Raw genomic sequence first — 21,995 nt, 5'->3', positions numbered from 1 at the left:
ACTTTGCTCCCATGTGCATACACATGTTTCCTCAGAGAACAGTGTTAAGGCACCATTTCTGAAGCCAAATAAGACCTGGTGTACTCATGCAGCAGAACAAGATGGTCAAAACGGGCTAACTACTGCGTTTTATCTCACCTTCCTTGAAAGAACAAGGTGGTGGTGCACATGGTCCTTCCCTCCAATTTTTACCTCACACCCACTCTCTGAGATAGGTTAGACTGAAACTAGCCCAAGCTTCACAGTTGAGAATGGATTTGCCATATGCAAAACCCTGAACAAAGGAACACAGAATATTTTCCACCCCACCCACACTCTTTTTAATTGTTTTAAGTGAAAAACTGGAAATTCTGAGAAACACTGAAAACTCCTATGAAATATCCTCTCTCATTTGGAATAAGTAAAATGCTTTTTAAGACAAGATTTTACTCAACTGGAATGTGTAAAATGAAGAAATGTTATATGCGACAATACAGAACATTAGATAATGTTGAGTATATAGGCTTGAAAATTCGTTGTATATACACAGTTTAAAATGTGAATAATTTTGTCCACAATTACATTATTGAAGTTTTCTCTTTAGTATTGGGCATTTGTGCAATTTTGACTGTTCCAAACTGAGGCATTTATATTTTTAAATTTAATATGCAGACTGAATCATAATACATTTTATATGTTGTTAAAGCAGTAAAATACATCTCTGTTAAGTAATGATCCTTGTCTGACTGTACCATTGCACAGTGTCCGGCGATGGGAGCTATGTCTGTCATAATTATTCTATGTTAAAACTCCCTGCAAGTAAGAAATTAGCACATCAGAAATAAATTCTCTAGCCCATCCTTTCATATGTTGTGTTAGTTTTTAGGGAATAATTAATGTAAGAGAAATTGAAAAAAAACCCCTGTAAACCGCTCACTGATATCCAAAGTGTTACAGTCCATTTTACCACCTCAACACTCTGCCTTTTAAGCCTGGATAATGTCCTAGATGGGAGACTGTCTAACAAGACCACAAGTGTTGCTGTGAGGTCCTTTGAAATGAACATATACATATAACCATACCTTCCAGTTTAGAAGCAGAAGCAACCTGGGGATTACTACCACAACCATCTTCAGAGTCAAGATTACTGTCAGCTGCCATTTTTACTCGCTCATATTCTCTCATCCGAGCCAACGCCTGACCTAAATGAATAACAGTGTTGCCTATATTCAGGCAACAAAATCTTTTACAATATGTTTTAGCTTCTGAAGTCAAACATCAGCATGTAACATTTAAATATAAAAAATACAAGAACAAAGAGCAGTTACGCTTTGGTAGAAACCACTGCAGAATACTTTGACAATAAAGTAGTTCAGATCCCCTATCAAAACAAAACAAACATCAAGCTGCTGTTCTATATCATTTAACCACTTATTTTTATGCTCACCAAGATCATCAGTAGCAAAGGGCTCAAAATTGGAAGATGCAGACATAGTACTGCCATTGTCTGCATCATTCTGTTCACATTCTCTACAGGCTTCTGGATCAAAGTTCTTCTCAAATGTCTCCTTTAAAACATACAACAAAACAAACTGGCACATACTCTTCCACAAATGATTGGCCAAATACCAATTCTCTCTTAAAATTACACAAGCTTTTAAAAATGTACTACACAGGATTGCAATTAAGAACAAAAACCATAAGAATATCTGCAGCTAAAGTTCCTATCAAGACATTCCATGTTCAAAACTGAAACAGTGGTTCAGGCTGAGGCCTAAAGAACATGGAAGTTTTCTGATCCCTGATAACCACTGTCAAGCTGACTACTGTTCACAGGAAAAAATAAGGAGTTTGGGAGGGATTCACAGGTGCTGAATACATGATCTGCCCTAATAGTTGCATAGGTGCTGGGTATATGATCTGTCCCAATGGTTTCAAGGCTGCCCAAAAGTGGCCCTGCATATTCCATCTTGTTAATGCAAATATTTGTGGGTGCTTATTACTGCTCACATCTGCAATAGCATTACAGACTTATTGGCAATCCTACTTGATTGGTTGCTTCTTAAGAGTAAACACCAATATAAAATGGAAAAGGTGACAGGAACTACAAGGGAATGAGGAAAGAGCCTGGGGAGACTTGAGGATTCCTATGTGCAAAGCCATCCAACAGTATTTTACAGCTTTTCAAAACCAATGGGTTCTTGTGTGGAATATGACCACTACTCAATACATGGAAATTGTCCATTTACACTTTTATAAAATACGTTTGCTGGATCCTGTCAGCATTACAAACATGGACAATTTGATCCCAAAAGTTCAGGGACCCATGTGGACTGGGGAGTTACAATGAGAAGGGGATGACATCACCTGATCTACTTCTTTTATCAGCAGAGCTGTGCACTTATCCTGCCTGAATACAGCCCCCAACTCCAGGAGTTAACTTTCCTGGTTAGAGTATTAAACACAGAATTAATGGGACCACAGTGACGCAAATCATAGTAAGAAAGATAATCACTGTACCAATCACTGTATTATATAAAAGGCTTTTTTTACTAATGTTCTCTCTTGGTACTAGTTAAGTCAAAATGTCTATTATAGAATTTTATCAGCAATATTCAGTTTTTCACGTACAATGAAATCACATATTCATAATAATGTAAAATTTATAAATAAATTTCCATACTTATATTCCAATTCAATACATTTCTGGTGCATTAAATAAACAGTCCACAATGCTAGTACTTGATATACATTGATCAAATCTCTTTTTTCCATTCGTTGTACAGTCAAATGGAGACTATCAGCAATCTGATGTGCTATTCCAGATATAAGTACGTTTCTGATGTCCTTCAGCAATCAAATGAGTGATCCAGAACTACATTGTAATATATACAATAATTGCAATAAAATTAAAAACGTTAACACCAGCCAAATGTGCACTGTCTCTACAACAATTTTCTTACCCAATGCCTTGTAATAATGTAATTCAGCAGTATAGAATCGCTTCCTTCTGTTTAATCTATTTCAGATACAGCACAAGGTTCTCAATGAATGTAGGCTTTAGTTGCTGTTATAAAACTCTTTGCACTTAATTGCATACAGCCAACTATGAGACAAGTCTGAAATTTAAAGAGGTAGAACACTCAATGTTCTATACCAGGGGTGTCAAACATGCGGCCTGAGGGCCAAATCAGGCCCCCGGAGGGATCCTATCACGCCCACGAGCAACTCACTGTTGTCTGCTTCCTTCTCCCTCTCATTTCCTTCTGCATCACAATTTGCTTTGTCAGGCAATCGCACAGGAGCTACAGAGCAAACCTCCTCCTTTGGGGAGGAAATGGGGGAAGGAGAGCTAGCTTTGCCAGGCTCTCTCAATTGCACAGCAGAGCTACTGAGCCAAGCCTCTCTTCCTCCTGTTGGCTGAGGCTCAACAAGCTAGCAGGGTGGCTTACGCTGAGTGTATGTGTTCATCTGTGTTCTTTATAAAGTTTATATCTCCCCTACTTGGCATTACATTTTATGACACACATGGCCCGGCCCGACAAGGTGAAGATCCAGCCCTCATAACAAATGAGTTCGACACCCCTGTTCTATACCAAACAACTGCTGAATCATAGGAGTGGAGAAAAACCAATATTTAAATTCATTCCATCTGGCATGCAAGTCTTCCATTTATAAATGAAAAGTATTTCAGACTGGAGACATACTAAATTTACAAACAAGAAGAACAGTGATGGGAAGTCCCATGGCTCCTACTGTAGCCAATTTATTTATGAATTTCTAGGAAAATAATTTTTGAAATCAGAACCAGAACCCCTTGTATATAAAAGATTGATAGACAATATTTTTGGTATATTTAGAGACAAAAACAAAACCCAGGAATTCTTTGAATGAACGTTACACCAGATTATTGAATCTGAGTATAATTTTCATCTCTCTTCAGTGACTTTTTTGGACACCAAAGTATTTTAAGAGCATGGCAATATTGGATGTACAAACATCTGAAAAACCCACAAACAAGATTATTTCTTAGATTATGATTCACTCCATCCTTATCACCTCCACAATGATCTCCCATATGGTCAACTGAAACGCTATTCAACATTACCTATGGATTACCATAAAGCCAGAAGCAAGCTGTCTAAACAGTTTCTGACACGGGGATATCCTATGGTAATAGTGAAAGGAGCTAAATCTAGAGCAAGCTGACTGGCAAGGAAGACTTTATTAGACGATTAACAGGCATCTTACCAAAGAAATATCTCATGCCTATTTTAATATTCTACTTTAGTTAATTCAATTCAAAAATTCATTTTGAAAAATTGACACATAGCATCTGGATGTAAGGAAATGCCAAGGATAGGGTTAAAAAGAAGGAATATTTGAGATATGGTCCTACATTCAGACATTAAATTTAAAGAAATCGATAGAGGGGATAATGCCAAGACTTACGGCCACTTTAAAAGTGGGTCGTGTTTAGCCTGTTCTATGGCAATGGAAGGGAAAATTTAAAAATTCAAAGAATGGGTTTGTCATTAAATCCAGGCACCTGTCCAACTGCAATACCAAAAGAACTGTATCTTGTCCACACGACCAGATTTACATAGAGTGCAGCATGAGATCTGTGAAAATCAGAATATTGTAACACTGTTACAGAATCCGAAATAAAATTTGCCCATGATCGCTCACTTCCTTGACAAAAATCACTCCCCAGATGATTTAAGACTCTGTGTAATCTTTTGTTATTCCCCACATTCATATAACAGAGCCAATGCATTAAAAATATTAATGAGACAGGAGACATATTACATTTATAAACTGAAGACTTGCATGCCAGATGGAATGGATTTAAATATTGATTTTTCTCCATTCCTATGATTCAACAGTTGTTTGGGATAGAATACTGAGTGTTCTGCCTCCTTAAATTTTGGACTTCTCAGTCAGTTGTATGCAATTAAGTGCAAAGGTTTTATAAAATCTACATTCATTGAGAACCTTGACCTGTATCTGAAATTGACTATATAGTGGCATGCTTGGGAGGAAGCAATTCTATACTGAACTGCATTATTACAATGCACTGTTGTAAAGACTGGCATGCAATTTAGACAATACACATTTGCATGGTGTTAATCTTTTTAATTTTATTGCAATTACTGTATATATTACAACATAGTTCCAGATAAATCATCTGTTTGTTATGACATGTATCTCTGAAGAAGGACATCAGAAATGTACTTATATTCAGAATAGCATGTCAGGTTGCTGAAAGTCTCCATTTGATTCTACAATGAACAGAAAAAGAGACTTGATCAATGTATATCAAGTACCAATGTTGTGGGCTGTTTATTTAAAGCACATTAAATGTACTGAATTGCAATATGTATGGAAATTCATAAGAAATGAGGTCAGCTTTCCTGGAGCTGGAAGGGACTGCTAGGATGGCAGAATATGGAAAAGATACCCAGTTCCTTGGGTGAGCAGATCAACCTGATGTCTTATTGATAGTGAAGATTTTTCTACCATTCTCTTGTGACGACACTCTCCTACAGCAGGTTTTACACACATTTCATCCATGTGTGATGCCACAGACCTACACAGCTCTTGGCTCTTACCAAATACTGGTATCACATTTCAGCATCAAACCCTAAAGCCCTATAGAGAGGTATGTTTCACATTAGAAAATTCCAAACACTTAAAAAAAACTTACATCATCAGTAGTTGCAAGGCTTTCACTGGGTGTAAGTTCTGAATTGGATCCTACCCACGCCGTTGAGCTCAGAGGTTTTGGACATTCTGCTTTTGTGTTGTCTTCAGATGTATGCCTGGCTACTATATCCTAATCAAAGCAACAGTTCTGTTAACACTATTTTAAATTCTTAGTTAAAAAACACAGATATGCAAATATGAAGTTTTTAACATACCTGTAATGCATACAGTGCTCTTTGTCTCAAATAGTCTGAATTTAGCATCTGAAGTTCATGAAAAAGCTCAATTAGAAAATGAGGGCGAGATTCGTTTTGAGATATCAATGTAGCTACTTCAGAATAAATGGTGTCTCTCAAAGCTTCAAACATAGAAAGATCACTGCCTGTTTCTGTAGAAGAAGGAATCAGTAAGTATAACTGCTGTTCTCTATTGTCCCTACTGTAACATGCAAATACTGAGGGGCTGTCTCTTATGGGAAGGGGGTATCCAAGTAACCTTAAAGTGAGGAGTGGCAATTCCATGCACCTGCACATGACAGCTGTGATTCTAGCCATCATATATATCTTGCACAGAGATTCAACTCAGTGATAAATTAGTTTCTGCAAGTTATGCCTTGTACATCACACAAATATATCAGATAAACTCTACAAAGTACCCTGATATAAACAACAAATCAGGCTAGATCTATGCCAAAAAATGCTTGAAGCAAGGGCACAATAACCTTGCTATGCCTATGCAATATTATAATTTGGAAACTATTTATTAGCTAAGAATCAGCACACTGCATCATAAAGATTTGTGTCTCATTTTCAAACACACCCTATTTAAATATTTATTGGGAAAAGCAGCACATTTTCCTATCAGGTTCTTCCCTTCCTTTCCTCCAATAAAAACTCTATGATACATTGATCTTGATCAGTGAATACTCAATAAATCACTTATCACCCAATAGTCTAAAGAAGTGATTTTTTTTTTTTTTGCAACTGCTAGAGTTTTTTCTGGACCCGTCAGCAAGTAAAAAGGTATTTAGGTCATCGGAATATACATCAGAATGAGCATGCAAACACTGAAATGGAACGTCTCCCGAGATTACCATACAAAGGACACTCTAGAAGGATAAGTGCTATTGCATAGATCTTACTTAAGGGACAGAGGCAAATTCATTCTGAAGAAGGTAAACATATGAACATACCCCTCATAACTGCCAAGAAGTGAGCATTTAGTCTGCCCCTTAACAGGCTTTGGAAAGACAACAGATAGGTATAGGAGAGAAGAGATTTGGAGGAATACCAAAAAACTGGGATGAACAGGTGCAGCATGCTGTAAAGGCAGAGCTTTAGAACATGGGGATGGAGGTCAAAAAGAGGCAACAGCAGCTATGCTGCAAATCTGTTGTCTCTACCTCAAAAGAGAGCCTCCCCTCAAGCCTCAAATATATCTGGATCAATTCTCCATTATACCCTACAGCAGGGGTGGCCAAGGGTAGCTCTCCATAAGTTTTTTGCCTACAACTCCCATCAGCCCCAGCCAGCATGGCCAATGGCTGGGGCTGATGGGAGTTGTTTTTTTTGCCTACATCTGGAGAGCTACCCTTGGCCACCCCTGCCCTACAGGGACCCATAATCCCCATGGGGTGTAATGGAGTCGGAAAAAAATTCCGGTTTCCCAAATATTTCCTGAATGGAATATTGGGAAATACTGATATTTTTCAGGTTCAATATATCTGAACCCGGGATATATATATATCACCTCTAATAGTATGTCCAGGCTAACAGCAAGAGGCAACAGTTTCTCAAAAAGTCTTAAACCGCTTCATTAGATGTAACCGTCCCACTAGCATGACAAGACACAAATAAAAGAAAAGAATGCAAGGAATGGGCTTGTGAAACTAGCTGCATTTTGGTTTGGATTCCAGTCTAACAAATGTATCTGTTTCAGTGTCTATTTCACACACCTGATGAAGCAGACTCTTGCCTGTGAAAATTTCACACCACAGTGTAATCTTTTAGTATTTCAGGTGCTATGTTCTTGTTTGCTCCTGAAGTTTTCCAAGCATATTAAAATCCATCTTTAGCAAGATATAATAAATAATTATTATCTAAATCTTTGTCCTTTGCTTTTTAAACTATGGATGGGATCCTATGTCCCTGTTCAGTTTCACTTGACTAACATGATGTTTTCACTCCACCAAGAAAAAAACGGGCCACACCGCCTTCAAGTCAGAAGCATGAAAGATATTAAGGTAGTTATTTGTGCTAGGCACAGCAACACACCTGCATTTTCCCAGTCCAAAGCTGTAATGACTGACAGCTCAAGAAGCAGGCTGCACAAAATATTTACAGATACTGCATTCTTGCCTACCCCGGGATAAAAATTGCTAGGCTTAAGCATTAGGAATTTCAACTAACTACCAACTGCTTAGTTTCTAAAACAGAAAGCAGGGCTCACACCTGTTTATAAGGCCTGGTTTACACAAGTCAGAGGACTGGGTGGTAGAATGGAACACACCACCTTTGAGCTGCAGGTGATGGGATTCCCGTTTCCAAATGTTCCTTCACAAGATCAAAAAATTCCTGAAAACTAGAACAATAGGGAGAAACCTGAAAACCTCACAACTAGTACAGAAGGGAGAAAACTTCTCCTTCTTTCCCTTGTTTTGTTGGCCTTCTTGTGCAAGGAGTTTTTAAACATACGGAAGCAAGTGGTGCAGTTCATTTTTCCACTTCTGCATTCTACAGTTTTATTCCCACTTCATTCTCCTGCTTTTGTGCAAATCAGGCTTAAAGTCACATGCTTCCATACTAAAGATTTTAATTCCACATGTGCAGGACTGACAATTATCTACTTGCTTTCTTAATAAGTTAATTTTTTGCAGACTAAGCGCATTTTACTTAAAGTATTATTTGTTAATTTATTCAGCAAGATCTGAGAAATGAAACTGTTAAGAATAAAAAATTAAGATCAGTTTAGAAGCTAAGCAGTTAATGCATTACCTGGTGTTTCTATGCATGCATTTCTGTTAGACTGCTGCAGTATTCTCCTAGCATGTGCTGCAGGAAAGGGGGATGGGAAGGACAGACAGTGATAAACACAAAAATGTGTATCAGAAATAAAGGCAAGGCCTAATGAAATAATGGGAGAAAGTCCACTTAATACTATTAATTCCCCCCCCTGAAGGGCTAAGGACACTTAGGAGGGGAAAAATATATTACTTGGCAAAATTCCAGGAAAAAATTTAAGATTTAAAAAGGTTTTTCTTTTAAGTATGGTGTTTCTGGCCCAACAGCCTGTTTCCCAATACATAATTCTTTAGAGATAAGAATTTATTACACTTAATTTGTTTGCAAATAAAATCCAAATTAAAACACATTTTAGTAAGTATAAAATTGAGTCAAGTCTCAGGACTAACCTAATCTCCCACAATTTCAAAGAAACCCAAAAAGGAAAAGAGAAAAAACCCACACACATATACACCACTCTGGTAAAAAGGGACACTATCAGTTAAGTGTTTTTTTTTTAAGTAATACTACCTAGTCTTAGTTCCTAAATGGAAGAAATAGGGCTCAGGCCTGCCTGTGAGACCTGGTTTAAAACTGAACAATATGATTGTCTCGTTTCAGTGCTCTGTCCCTTTAGGGTATCATTGTGGGATATGCAAAGAGTTTATACAGAAACTGATATTCAGTACACTGCTTGCAACAATTTATTCCTTTAAAAGACAAGCCTGAATGTGTCCCTTTAAAAGTGAACAAGTGCAATGCTGAACAGTACAGTACATGCAGGTGCAATTTCAGGAAACTGTTGATTGTTTTATACTTAAGAGAATCCTTTACTAAAAAAATAAACCCATGGTTCAATGAAATACCATTAAAATTTTAACATGACAACATAATACAAAGTAATGGGGGCAATTTTTAAGGTCAAGGTGTCAGTGCAATGCACAGTTACCTGTATCTAGTTGCCATTTCATTTATAGAGCCTTAAGTGTATTTGCGGCTGAAGCCAAAAATTCCCTGTGTATTCTAAGAACAAACAGTGTTTTTACATCTATGCAATAACAGCAAACAACTAATTGCACAACAGCAATTATGAAAAAGGTATGACTCTACTTGGATTTCTACTTAGTCACAGAACCAATATTTTTGAAGGAAAACTTTGCTAGATGTTTTAAAGGAAGTACCTGAGGACATTTCTGATGATCTGCTGTATTTAATTATTTTTTCTAGTTGTTCCCGATTCTTTTTACTGAAAACTTTCGCTTGGACAACTTCTTCCTTCCGAGTTGAGTGTCTGTTCCTACTACTCTTGTAAGGTTCACATGTACTAGAAACACTGGCACTTTCATAACCTTAAATGAAAAGAGATTTTTTTTTCACACTTGCTCTAAAACATCATTAAAAATATGTTCTAATGTTCTAACTGTTATAAAATTCCAAACACAGGCCAATTATTAGTGCAGTTTAAAGGCCTCAGTTACCTTTGTATAATCTCTCCTCATGAGAACTGGGGGAAAAGGACTGACTGGTGAAGATCTACATTGGCAGCTAGGGCAGGTAGGAACTGTGCCTATTGTGCCATCTGGAGAGGAGGAATCAAGGGAACTGCAAGAGAGGCTGATGAAAGGAAACTTGCAAGCTGCCATTTCTCAGAACAACCTGTTATTGGGTGAGGGATATGCCTGGCTAAGGCCCTTGTAAGCTAGTCACGAGAACTTCTACAGCCACTTCTAAGGAAACAAGCAGCTGCAGGTAGTGGTGAAACAAAAAACAATGCCAAATTGCGTGTTTACACACTGTGCACCTACCTTTAGTTTTAGGCCTGTGTTTAAAGTGGGAAGTATTCCTTCTCTTATTCTTTGACTTCGGTGTTTTGTCTTTGGAAGCCAGACTGGCCTGTGCAGATGCTTTCCTGGGTTTGAATGCTTTTGTCACAGTCGTAGGATCCATTGGATCTGGCATGCTACTGAAGCTCTCCAGAGATTCTTCATCGAATTCTCTTCTCCTGCTGGTGTCAGGTTGATTTTTGTGATTACCACTAATGGGATCTTGTGCTGGCACTGCAAACCCAGTCTTGGGGAACATCTGGTTCTCTTTTTCTCCATCCTGATGGTCATTTACCCATGTCAGTCTACTGTTCTCCACTTCCTCTTCAGGCTGCTTCACACCTCTTAACAGAAAAGAAAGATTCATTTGGAAAATACATACTTCCACTGAGATCTGCTTAAAAAGTTGTGTACAACTAAAACAATAAAAGAAACCATTAAGAGCATAAAACCAGCAAAAAACAAGCACCAAGTAGTCTAAAGTGATATCAATAAAGCCATCTTCGGGCTAGGAGCAAACAATGGAACTGGTAAAACAGATTAAGATCCCTTGATTAAAGCTTGGGTAAAAACAAATGTTCTAATCTGGCACCTACAATAAAGTATGATAAGCACCAGGTGAGCCTCATAAGGGAGGGTATTCCACGGATAAGGTCCCACCACTGGTTACCTCTGCTGACTGGAGTACAGAGAGCAGGGTTTCAGAGGAGAATTTTAATTAGCAGACTGAGCAGTACAAGTGGAGACAGTCCATCATTTTAGAGTATGTTCAAGATCACAGAGTGGAAAACTGGAATTTCTCTAAGAATGAATGCGGGGGTCTTTTTGTAGAAAAACGGGTGATGGAGCTCATCCAGGATTGTTATGCAGCTGCACCTACTATTCAATGGACAAGGTGGAAAAGAGGAGGTGGAACTCTCAGAAAGGTTCAGGAGCTGTGCTCCTGTGAGCTCCCACTGAATCCAAGGCCTGAATGAATGTACTGCCAAATAGCTAGGAACAGGGGCACTAATAAGTGGGAGAAAACTAGAGGACTGCATCCTGTCTCTCCTCTGATGCACTAATGCACCTCCTAGATTTATAGCTGTTCAGGATTCTGTCTGATCAGTGTTAACTATAGTTAAAAGCTAGGGTGTGTGTGTCAAACACTGGGCTGGATTTAATGCTAATTTAAGAGGAGAGATTATTTTCACTGATACCCCACAACCCACCCAAACTGCAGCTATTCATGGTGGCCACCTGTAGCATGAGAGGACTATTTTGGGATACAATGAGGAAGAGGAGGTGAGGAAGTCCTGTTCCAGAGACAGAAATGCTTTCTATTAGTGAAGATCTATGGCAGGCTCCAAGTCCCAAAAATCAGGATTAGAGCATCCATCTCAGGTCAGTGTTAACTATTGTTAATGTAAACACAAAAAAGAATAACAGTACACTTCTCTGAACCAAAAAATAACCTGATAAACATGAACCAGAGCTCTAAACATTTTTCAGGGTAGAGGTTCAGCATACAGGGTAGTGGTTCCGAATAAGGGTGCAGCTAAAATAACGAAGTTGAACTCACTGGTCCATAGCTGACTAAATTGAAAGCTAGTACCTGGGAGAGCTTTTACACATTTTGCATATATCTTGGCTTCTGTACTCTGTTAAAGACCATGAAGCAGAAGGCAGAACAAAGATCTGCTATATCAAGAGTTACAGATGCAATCCATTTGCAGGGTAATCCTAAAGAGAGTTACACCTTTCTAAACCCATTCAGGGCTCAGAAAGGTGCAACTCTCTTCAGGATTGCACTGTAATGCACAATATTTTTTAAAAGCCCATATTTTATACAGAATGTTATAATTATTCCATGCACAATTTGTTGCATGGTTTTTGCCAGTTTCCCTTCCCCAGCTGCATCTTCTTGCACCATATTTACACCATTCTGTGCAGCCCCACACCCCTCAGAAATAGCTTTTCAGGGGATGTACAACAATACAGTGCTTTCGTAGTTACTGAATCCTACTTCACTTTACAAATTAGCACTAAAGTGAGTACTGTAGTGTATTTTTCCCATATGAACCAGAAATGAAGTTAGCTGCACTGTGGAAATAAAGCAGAACTTACAGGCACAGCTAAATCCAAGCCAAGCCATTTAATCGTTTATCTGGGTGAAAGGCACACATGTAATACCGGCAAATCAGCAAGGCAAGTCTTGCATTACTACACAAGGGCTTATTTCAATATGAAACATAGACTATCACAGAAAACAGTACATAAAAAAGTATGACCTGAACTTTAATTCTATTTATCGATCCTGTATGTTTAATGTGGATTCCAATGCAGGGTTGCCCATAGACAAAGGTTCAGTTGACGTTCCAGTACCTTGGCCTTTCTGCTCCAGCAGTGGAACTACTTTCAAAGGGCTTTGGAAATGCCATATATTCTGCTTTCCCAGTAGTATTATGTTCTAAGGGCGGTTGCTGATGCTGTTGTTCACTGGTTTGAGCAACATAGTTGTTTGAAAAGTCACTCAAACCAGATGGAAACATGGAACCAAAGTTGATACCTGTGGCAAAAATAACAGGTAGAACATACGGGATTACTCCACCTTACCCTCATAGCCGTATAAGAGACAGGTAAAGCTGTGATTTAGTAGAATGATTTGTTAAGATTACCCAGTGAGTTTCATGGCAGGACGACAGGGGCAAAGTAGGGCCATAGTATTTCTGCTTTGTTCTCAATAATGTGAGATTACGAGATTTTAAAGGTGGTGAGCAAAGCAGCTGATGACATACATTGCTTTGTGGAGAAGCTACAGTGACTCACACTATGTTTTTACTGGAACATTTGACTGGTTTCAGGCACAACTGAAGCCCTCAAATCACTCTATTCATTAAGCCCCCAGATAACTGTATTCCTTGTTTTAATAAAACACTATATCTCAACATGCTCTTTTTACAGGCAGTTTAAGAGCTGGGAGAATTGTCCTTGCCTCTGTTTAAAGTCAAGGTAATGTAGAGGTGGTCTAGCAAATTATAGCTGGATTATGTTCAATTTTAGGAGAGTAAATGGCATAATGTATTTTAAGCCATTTTTAACCCACCTTTCTCCCAATACAGACACAAGTGACCACCGCTTACAGTAAAGGATTCACATATCTATTCCCATAGACAGAACTTTTTAGCAATTCAAATGAGTTTGATTTTTTAGATGCTGATCATAAGTCTGAATGTGGAATGGTTCAAAGGTAACCACAAACGTTTGCCATTATAAAGTGACTCCCAAGCTCATTCTTTTATGACCCTCTCCTCTCCCACCCACCCCTTTCCTTTATTTCCAGGCTTCCAACTCTTAGTTCACAGTCACATGAAGACTGGCAAACTATGGGTTGTGCTTTCCTTGCAAAGCAGGATTCCAAACTGGGAATAATCTGTTTGGAATCCTGTTCTGGAAAACAGGTGCACATCACAAATCACCAGCTTATATGTGAAGAAGACGTTCAGCATTGCTGGAACCAGCTTACTGCCTAGTAGGGCAGCAAGAATGCATGAGCCATATCAATGATTTGAAAGAAAAGGAAATGACACATATTAAACAATATATAAAGAAGTATTAGGGGCTGCCAACATTTATACAGTTGATATAATTAATATTAAAATTTTATTAACCCTGTTAACTTTTAAATTAAAGTCCATGGAGGTCAGGCACCATGCAGGGACAGGCATTCATTCTTCCTTGCTATGCTAAAGATGTGTTATGGCTAGCCATTGTAATCAAATTATTAGATAAACTAATTTTTAAATTTAGTATATTCTTTTCCCCTCCCAGTTCTTGGAAGAATTATTATGCTAGAACTACGTATTTTTCGGTCCATTGGACGCTCCGGACCATAAGTCGCAGGTGCCTGGCTGGCAGACAAGGGCGAGATCACTCCCTCCGCCCCCACCACAAACCCAACACTTCGCAGGGAGCGATCTCGCCGCTTGTCTCCCAGCCAGGCATGCAGGCGCCTGCGTGCTTCCCCCGCGCCTGCGTGCCTGGCTGGGAGACAAGCAGCGAGATCGCTCCCTGCGAAGTGCTGGGTTTGCGGTGGGGGCGGAGGGAGCGATCTCGCCGCTTGTCTCCCAGCCAGGCACGCAAAAAGCATGCCGCCCCCTCCGCAAACCTGGGTTTGCGGAGGGGGGGTGTGTGCTTCCTCTGTGCCTGGCTTCAGATGCTGCTTATAGCAAGTGCTGGGATCGGAGGCTTGGCTACCTCCAATCCCAGCCCTTGCTATAAGCAGCAGCTGAAGCCAGGCAGACAGGGACAGAGAAAGCACCCCCCCCCCTCCTCCGCACACTCAGCGCTTCGCGAAGCGCTGGGTTTGCGGAGGGGGGGTGGTGGTTCCTCTGTACCTGGCTTCAGCTTCTGCTTATATAAAGTGCTGGGATCCGAGGCTTGGCTGCCTCCAATCCCAGCCCTTGCTATAAGCAGCAGCTGAAGCCAGGCAGACAGGCATAGAGAAAGCACCCCCCCACTCCGCACACCCAGCGTTTCGCAAAGTGCTGGGTTTGCGGAGGGGGGGGTGGTTCCTCTGTACCTGGCTTCAGCTTCTGCTTATAGCAAGTGCTGGGATCCGAGGCTTGGCTGCCTCCGATCCCAGCCCTTGCTATAAGCAGCAGCTGAAGCCAGGCAGACAGGCATAGAGAAAGCACACACCCCCCTCCGCACACCCAGCGCTTCGCGAAGCGCTGGGTTTGCGGAGGGGGGAGTGGTGGTTCCTCTGTGCCTGGCTTCAGCTTCTGCTTATAGCAAGTGCTGGGATCCGAGGCTTGGCTGCCTCCGATCCCAGCCCTTGCTATAAGCAGCAGCTGAAGCCAGGCAGACAGGCACAGAGGAAGCACCCCCCCCCTCCGCAAACCCAGCACTTCGCAAGCGCCGGCTGTGGAGGGGGCGGCGTGCTTTCTCCCTGCCTGTTTGCATGGCTTCAGCGCTGATGCTTAAAGCAAGCGCTGGGATCGGAGGGCGGAGGGAGCGATCCTGGCGCTTGCTGTAAGCGTCAGAGCTGGAGCCAGGCAGGCAGGCGCAGGGAAGCGCCGGGACGGAGTCAGCGGATCACCGCCCCCCCCCAGGAAGGTACGTATGGTACCTTCGCTCCATAAGACGCACACACTTCCCCCCCCCACTTTTTTTTGGGGGGGGAAAGTGCGTCTTATGGTGCAAAAAATACCGTATAATACTTTAAACTATAACTTGAATAAATGTTAAATTTATTCTACAGGTCAAAGCTAAAGAGCAGAAAATAACACAAGGCCTAATAGTTATAATGAAATAAACTGGAGGAGGGCTACAGAAGGGTTTTCTGTCAGAGAAAAATAAAAAAAATGCTGCTTGCAACAGTTTATCTGGGACCTGAAAAGCAAAACCCAGATTTATTTACTTATTAAAACATTTATATTCTGCCTCTCCTCTTGGTTTAAAGTGGAGAAGGTTTGCAACAAATTAGTTTGCATTTCTAGTGAATTCCACTGCACTTCCCAGCTCCCAAGAGGCCTACCTGGTGAAAAAGGAGAGAAATTTGTGAACCCAGGCATGTTAAAAAGATTCATCGTTTGGGAAGGAAAGCTGAAGGGACAAAACACATTTGGTGAGGGAGGCGGTGGGGCCCTGCTGCTTTTCTCTTTCTTTGGTGTTCTTTTCTGCTTCTGCTGCTGCTCTTGCTGGCGCATTAGATCATTTAACATTTGCTTCAACCTGTGAAGATAACAGCAGCTTTTGAGTCGAATTACATAAAAGTATGTCTAGGCATGGTTCCATTTCAACATGCATTAATATTCTCCTATTGCACGGCATCTTCTGGGGCATATGTGTACAGTCTCTTCGTTAGAAAAGGGAATTTAGGATTTACATTCCTTAGGCACTGTGATTCAATGGCAGAGCATCTGCTTGGCATACAGAAGGTCCCAGGTTCAATCCCCCAGCATCTCCAGTTAAAAGGACCAGACAAGTAGGTGATGTGAAAAACCACAGCTTGAGACCCTGCAGAGCTGCTGAATGTCTGAGTAGACAATACTGACTTAGATGGACCAATGGTATGATTCAGTATAAGGCAGCTTCATGTGCTCTTATGTGTGACAAACCAACATCCCCCAACTAGGGGTGTGCATTCGGTTCAGCCGAACCGAAGAAACCACCGAATCACCCTTGATTCGGAAGTATACGGCGCCATATACTTCCGAATCCAATCTGCAGTCATAATATGGGAGCCGTATACAGAACTCCATGGAAAAGGCGGGAAAGGAGCTTCTGCAGCCTCAGGGGAACTGCTTGCCTCCTTTCCCACCTTTGGAATCCTTTTCCCACCTCTCCCATAGCCTCCCTGGGATCAGAGAGGGGAAGAGGAGCCCCAGCAGGCAATTCAAAGCATGCATGATTTGCAGGGCTGTTATGTAGCTGATGGCTGGGCTAATCCCCCCCCCCACCATCAGAAACATTGTTGTTCTTTTGTTTACTTGGGTAAACAGTGTTCTCTGGCCAATCACAGAGCAGTGCTATTTTTTGAAACTGCTCTGTGTAGGGCCAGAGAACCTTTTTAAGGACTCTGCCTGGCTAGACCCCATTCCATTGCTGCTGTGAGAGAGAGATTGTAATGTAATTTTTAATGATTTTTAATGATTTTAAGGATGATTTTATAACTGAAATTGTATGAATTTATAACTGAAATTATTGTATATGGTTTTATTGTATACTGTATTTACGTGTTGTGAGCCACCCTGAGCCTGCTTGCGGGGAGGGCGGGATACAAATAAAAAGTATTATTATTATTGTGCTGTGCTGGCCCTTGGCCTCAGCTGCTGCTGCTCTCTCTCAGCCTTGCCTGACCTGCCTGAAGAAGAGAAGACATCTAAGGTAAGACAGTCTTGGGGTTCTTGTTTTTATTTTATTTAGTAAAAGGACTTTTTAAGACTCAGAGTCCCTTTACTTATCCAGATTTGGGTGGGTGAGTACTGGGTAGCTTATTTGGGCTTAGGGGGGTTCTGCTGGGGGTGGGGACCTGGGGTGGGGGGGGCTGCCAATTTGCCCATATCTTACTTTAGTGAGAGGACTTTTAAAAGTGCAGTGTCCTTTTACTTTTCCTGATTTGGGTGGCTTAGATTTCTTGGGGTTAGGGTGAAGGTTTTTATGGGGGGGGGGGTGGTGGTAAAGTTCCTGCATTGTTAAAAGTCAAGTTTTTTACTGTTTTAAAAGGATTCTGTGTTTGATTTGTTGCTGCTGTGTTGTGCTGCTGTTGTTCCTTTTCTCTGCTGGTTCTTGTGGGGGGAGGCTGTTTGGCCTATTTTTCATTGTTAAAAAGGTCACTTTTTTAAGTTGAGTTTTTTGGCTTTTTCTCAGTTATCTATTTGGATCTATTCTCTGTTGTTGCTGGTTTTGCATCCTGTCCTGTTGTCCCTTTTCCTGGTTCTGGTTTTGGGGGTGGGAGGATTAAAAGTTAAGTTTCTTTCTGTCACGTTTTGGTTTTTTTAAATTAACTCTGGTTGGTGTGTGGGCTGGGTCACTTTCATGTTTTTATAGAGTTATTTTTGGAGTCTGAGGGTGCTTTCGGTTTGGCTAGGGCCACTAAATAGGCTGCCCCACTAGTAAGGGTGTTATTAGGGATTGTGTTTTTTGAAATTTAAAAACAAATTAATCCAGTTCACGGCTTTATCTTCTTTCAAAATTCAACTAGGCCAGATGGGGTGATTTAAAAAGATTTTAGGTTTCTCATAAAAGGCAGCGTGACTACTGGGTTTGCTGCAGCCAGATCTGCAGAGCAGACCTTAAGCAGATTGTGTTTGTGTGGCACTGACATTGGCAACTGGGTTTATATTGGTTCCAAGCCAGCAGGGTTCATAGAGTAGATAGACAGATGTAGTACATTTGGGTCCCATAGAGATTCTCTGGTGTGAAGTTAGGTTTGGCTTTGGGTGCCCCAGGAACTGGACCCCCTGGTCCAATTTTATTTTGGTCATGTGGGTTTTGTGTGGGACAGTGCCCTGAAGCTGCACAGCAGTTTGGGGGGCTCTCCTCAAAACCCCCTGCTCCCCAGAGCCATTTTTCCCACGACAAGTACAGTGGGGAAAGTGGCTTGAATTGGTTTTTTCTCACCATTGGGAACAGTGTTCCTTTTGGGGTGCCCACAGATGGGTGAAGTCTTTTTGGGCCAGATGGGTAAAGTCTTTTTGCATGCGGGGGAGTCCCCTGAAGCTGCCCTGCACTTTTGGGGCCTCTCCCTCAAACCTCCCTCTGGCCAGAGCCACTTTCCCCACAGCAATTATAGTGGAGGAAGTGCCTAATGGGCTTTCCCCAGCATTGGTGGCAATGGGCCTTTTGGAGAGCCCAAAGACAGGGACCCCCTGGCCCAATCTTTTTGGGACTTGGGGGTTTTGTAGGGGAGGGACCCCTGCGGATCCCCTGCAGTTCTGGGGGCGCTCCCTCAAACCCCCTGCCCCCAGTAGCCTCTAATTATCCCCTATGTTGCCATTGATTTCAATGGCCCATAGGGTATAATGGTGGGATAGGGGCACCCTCTTTGGGTGCCCCTGGAATGGGACCCCCTGGCCCAATCTTTTTGGGACCTGGGGGGTTTGTAGGGGAGAGTCCTCTGCAGGTCTCCTGCAAATTTGGGTGCTCTCCCTCAAACCCCCTCCCCTCCAGATGGTTTCCAATATACCCTATTTTGCCATTGATTTCAAACATATTCGGAAACAGCCGCACATCTACCATATATGCAGCTATTCCAAGTACCAGTATTCGGAAATATACTGTATTCCAAATTTTTTGGCCCCGTATATTTCCGAATCCGATTTTTTGAGATTTTTTTTTTTTTTTACACACTCCTACCCCCAAACTTGAGGCTAGCCACCAAAGTGAAAGTCTCTTTCTTTTTGCTATTTTCTGGCCAAAACAAGCTCCGGCACTTCTATTATGGCCATGTAAATGGTACATAATGATTAGCATACAAATGCTATGTTGTGCTTTCTGATCCTGTATGGAACTGCACCAGAACTCCAGTGCAAGAAAGGACTTTCCTCAATATATAAAGCAGACAATTTTTCTGTATCATCATTTCTGTGAGAAGGGTAGGCTACAAAATGCATACCTCTGGACATTATTCTGTTGCCAAGTCAGTTGTGTATAGCATTGATTCAACTGGTGCATTATGAGATGAACTTGAGGTGAAGCGACATTACTTGGCATCACACTGTATGGGCCAGTAAGCAAGGTTTGTAAGAGACAGGAGAGAGTCTGTAAAGAAAGACAGACATGCTTCAGTACATTTTTCAAGTCCAAACTAAATTATAACTAAATTCTAATTTCTCAGCTGTTTGAGGCAACAAACAACATAAAAACATTCAAGTTAAAAATAAAATCTGAGTGATTAAGAGCACAAAAATATCAGGTACGTATCAGTCAACTAATTAGATGGATATGAAGGCATTGCTCCTTGCTGCAACTATTTTTGTTCTGGGGAGGGGGGGGAAAACACAGAATAGGGCCCTACCAGAATATTTCAGTGGGGGCCTCACATAGCGAAAGATTCTCTCTGAGGTATATTGCACTCTATTCATCAAAAGATTTAGATTTCAAAACCAGCACCTTTAACTCAATTCAGAAACACTCTGGTAGTCAGTGCAGTTGTTTCAACACATTTCAATATCAAGAATCCCATCTGTCAGTCAGCAAGCTTGCTAAAGCCACTGCCTCCAAATAATGGTTAAGAATAGAGACTAATTCTCATCTGCTGAGTTAGCAAAACAGAGTCAGACATCATCAGAATACTGAAAACATCCAACCCAGACCTGCCTGATTACTTCTCCCAGCTAATTACGGTGACAAAACTGTCCCTTATAGAACACAATGTAACAACCCCCAAAGAACAGGGTAGTCATTGCTTATGACAACCTTCTGGGAGTGCAGCAATTTTAGTAAGTCTCATATTCCCCACTTAATATCTAGGTCACTGCAATGATATCGTTTGATCCAGAATATAAAAAGACTATTGAAAGATATTAATAATACTGAGAGATACTAATTATGAAGAGATGAAGAGATAACCCTCTGTCAAGTCTCTTGTCTTTCCAGAGACATTGTTTCTGGCTTACACCTAGCAGAAATTCTCTTTCTGAGAACCTGAGGTCAAGTTGACTGCAGCTTCAAAGAGTGAGATAAGGAAGATGAGAGGCTGCCAAATGTGCTGGTTAGACTATTAGATCTAGCAGTTTCAAGGCCAAAAAATCCAAAGTTTGGCCTACGCATTCCATCTCATTACTGCAAGGACCCATGTGTGGAAGAAGGTGCTTGCTTCATTAAGCCCTGTACATCTGCAGAGTATATAATCTCATTATGGCAATACACCTGATTGGCTGAGTCACTTGGCTAGCAACATATCTGACTGGTCAAGTCACATCACTTGCCATACATCACATCTGATTGGTTAACTAGAATCATGCCAATGTGGGTCATTTGGCATAAGGAACTTAAAAATTCTTGGTCAGTTGTTATAGCTGTCTCAATCCATAACCAAAATAGTGGCTACAATAACAAAAGCCGCCCTGAGCCCGTTAGGCGGGATATAAATATGATAAAATGAAATAAAAAACATGACACCCAACAGTCTCCGGAGCTGTTGTACCACATGTATAATTGTCTTCCCTAGTTAACAGAGACTAGAGGCTAGCCTGTAATTACTGAGGGATGTAACTTTACTGCCATCTCTCCATCCTTCAAAGTAGCATTGATAGCAATGCTCAGTAATAGTTCCAACTCTCCTGTTAGACTAGGAAGGCCTGAGACAATGCTAAGCTAGACAGAATCCAGTTGTAATAACCTGAAGTCATAGACATGGACAAGCCTAAAAAGAGATGTGTCATTTTGCTGCTTCATAATGAAACACACTGGCAGCGGCTCTAACACACAGACACTCAACAAGTCCAGATTTTATGTTACCCCAAATAAACCATCAGGCTAGGGTAACCAAGTATGGGGAAAATATGTAAGTATTTGTGAGTTTCCTGCATTGCGCAGGGGGTTGGACTAGATGATCCTGGAGGTCCCTTTCAACTCTATGATTCTATGTAAAGTTGCTGCCACAGAAAGGGAATGGGGTGGGGCACAGTGGGCAATAAGGTATGTTTTAACTTTCATATTCCTAATATACATAAGCCTTTATAAAAAAAACCCTAAGGAGATAACATGGGAAAAGTGAATAGAACATTTTAACAACTTAACTATTTAAGATTTTTTTTCTGACCCAACAAGTCAGAAAAACAGGTTGCTTACCTGTAACTGATGATCTTCGAGTGGTCATCTGTGTAGTCCCACACATGGGTACTGTGCTCAGCCATGACCCCTAGCTCAGAGAATTCAAAAGCTCGCCTTAGGCATTTTTTCCGGTGCGTTCCTCGCCCGTCCTGGGGCGCAGACATGCTCTGCACATGCCTAGGACGGGGGAGGAGCAAGCCGCCCACTCAGTTTCTTCCAGTTGCTA

At 41.1% G+C, this 21,995-nt stretch overlaps 1 protein-coding gene across 1 annotated transcript in view; it reads right to left on the bottom strand.

The window, feature by feature from the left end:
* Positions 1-21,995, bottom strand: part of PCM1 (pericentriolar material 1) — an 83,936-nt gene that overhangs the window by 20,297 nt on the left and 41,644 nt on the right. Inside the window, exons 21-30 of the mRNA XM_060246420.1 lie at positions 19,608-19,753; positions 16,026-16,222; positions 12,872-13,055; positions 10,490-10,851; positions 9,866-10,033; positions 8,679-8,735; positions 5,901-6,073; positions 5,687-5,815; positions 1,427-1,547; positions 1,062-1,202 (exon numbers count right to left, since the gene is read on the bottom strand). Of these exons, the coding sequence (XP_060102403.1) occupies positions 1,062-1,202; positions 1,427-1,547; positions 5,687-5,815; positions 5,901-6,073; positions 8,679-8,735; positions 9,866-10,033; positions 10,490-10,851; positions 12,872-13,055; positions 16,026-16,222; positions 19,608-19,753 (1,678 nt within the window). The remainder of the gene's footprint in view (positions 1-1,061; positions 1,203-1,426; positions 1,548-5,686; positions 5,816-5,900; positions 6,074-8,678; positions 8,736-9,865; positions 10,034-10,489; positions 10,852-12,871; positions 13,056-16,025; positions 16,223-19,607; positions 19,754-21,995) is intronic.

The sequence above is a fragment of the Heteronotia binoei genome, chromosome 9 (assembly GCF_032191835.1).
Source record: "Heteronotia binoei isolate CCM8104 ecotype False Entrance Well chromosome 9, APGP_CSIRO_Hbin_v1, whole genome shotgun sequence".
Lineage (NCBI taxonomy): Eukaryota > Metazoa > Chordata > Lepidosauria > Squamata > Gekkonidae > Heteronotia > Heteronotia binoei.
Note: the sequence above shows the minus strand (reverse complement) of the source record. Positions and strands in the feature narration are given on the sequence as shown.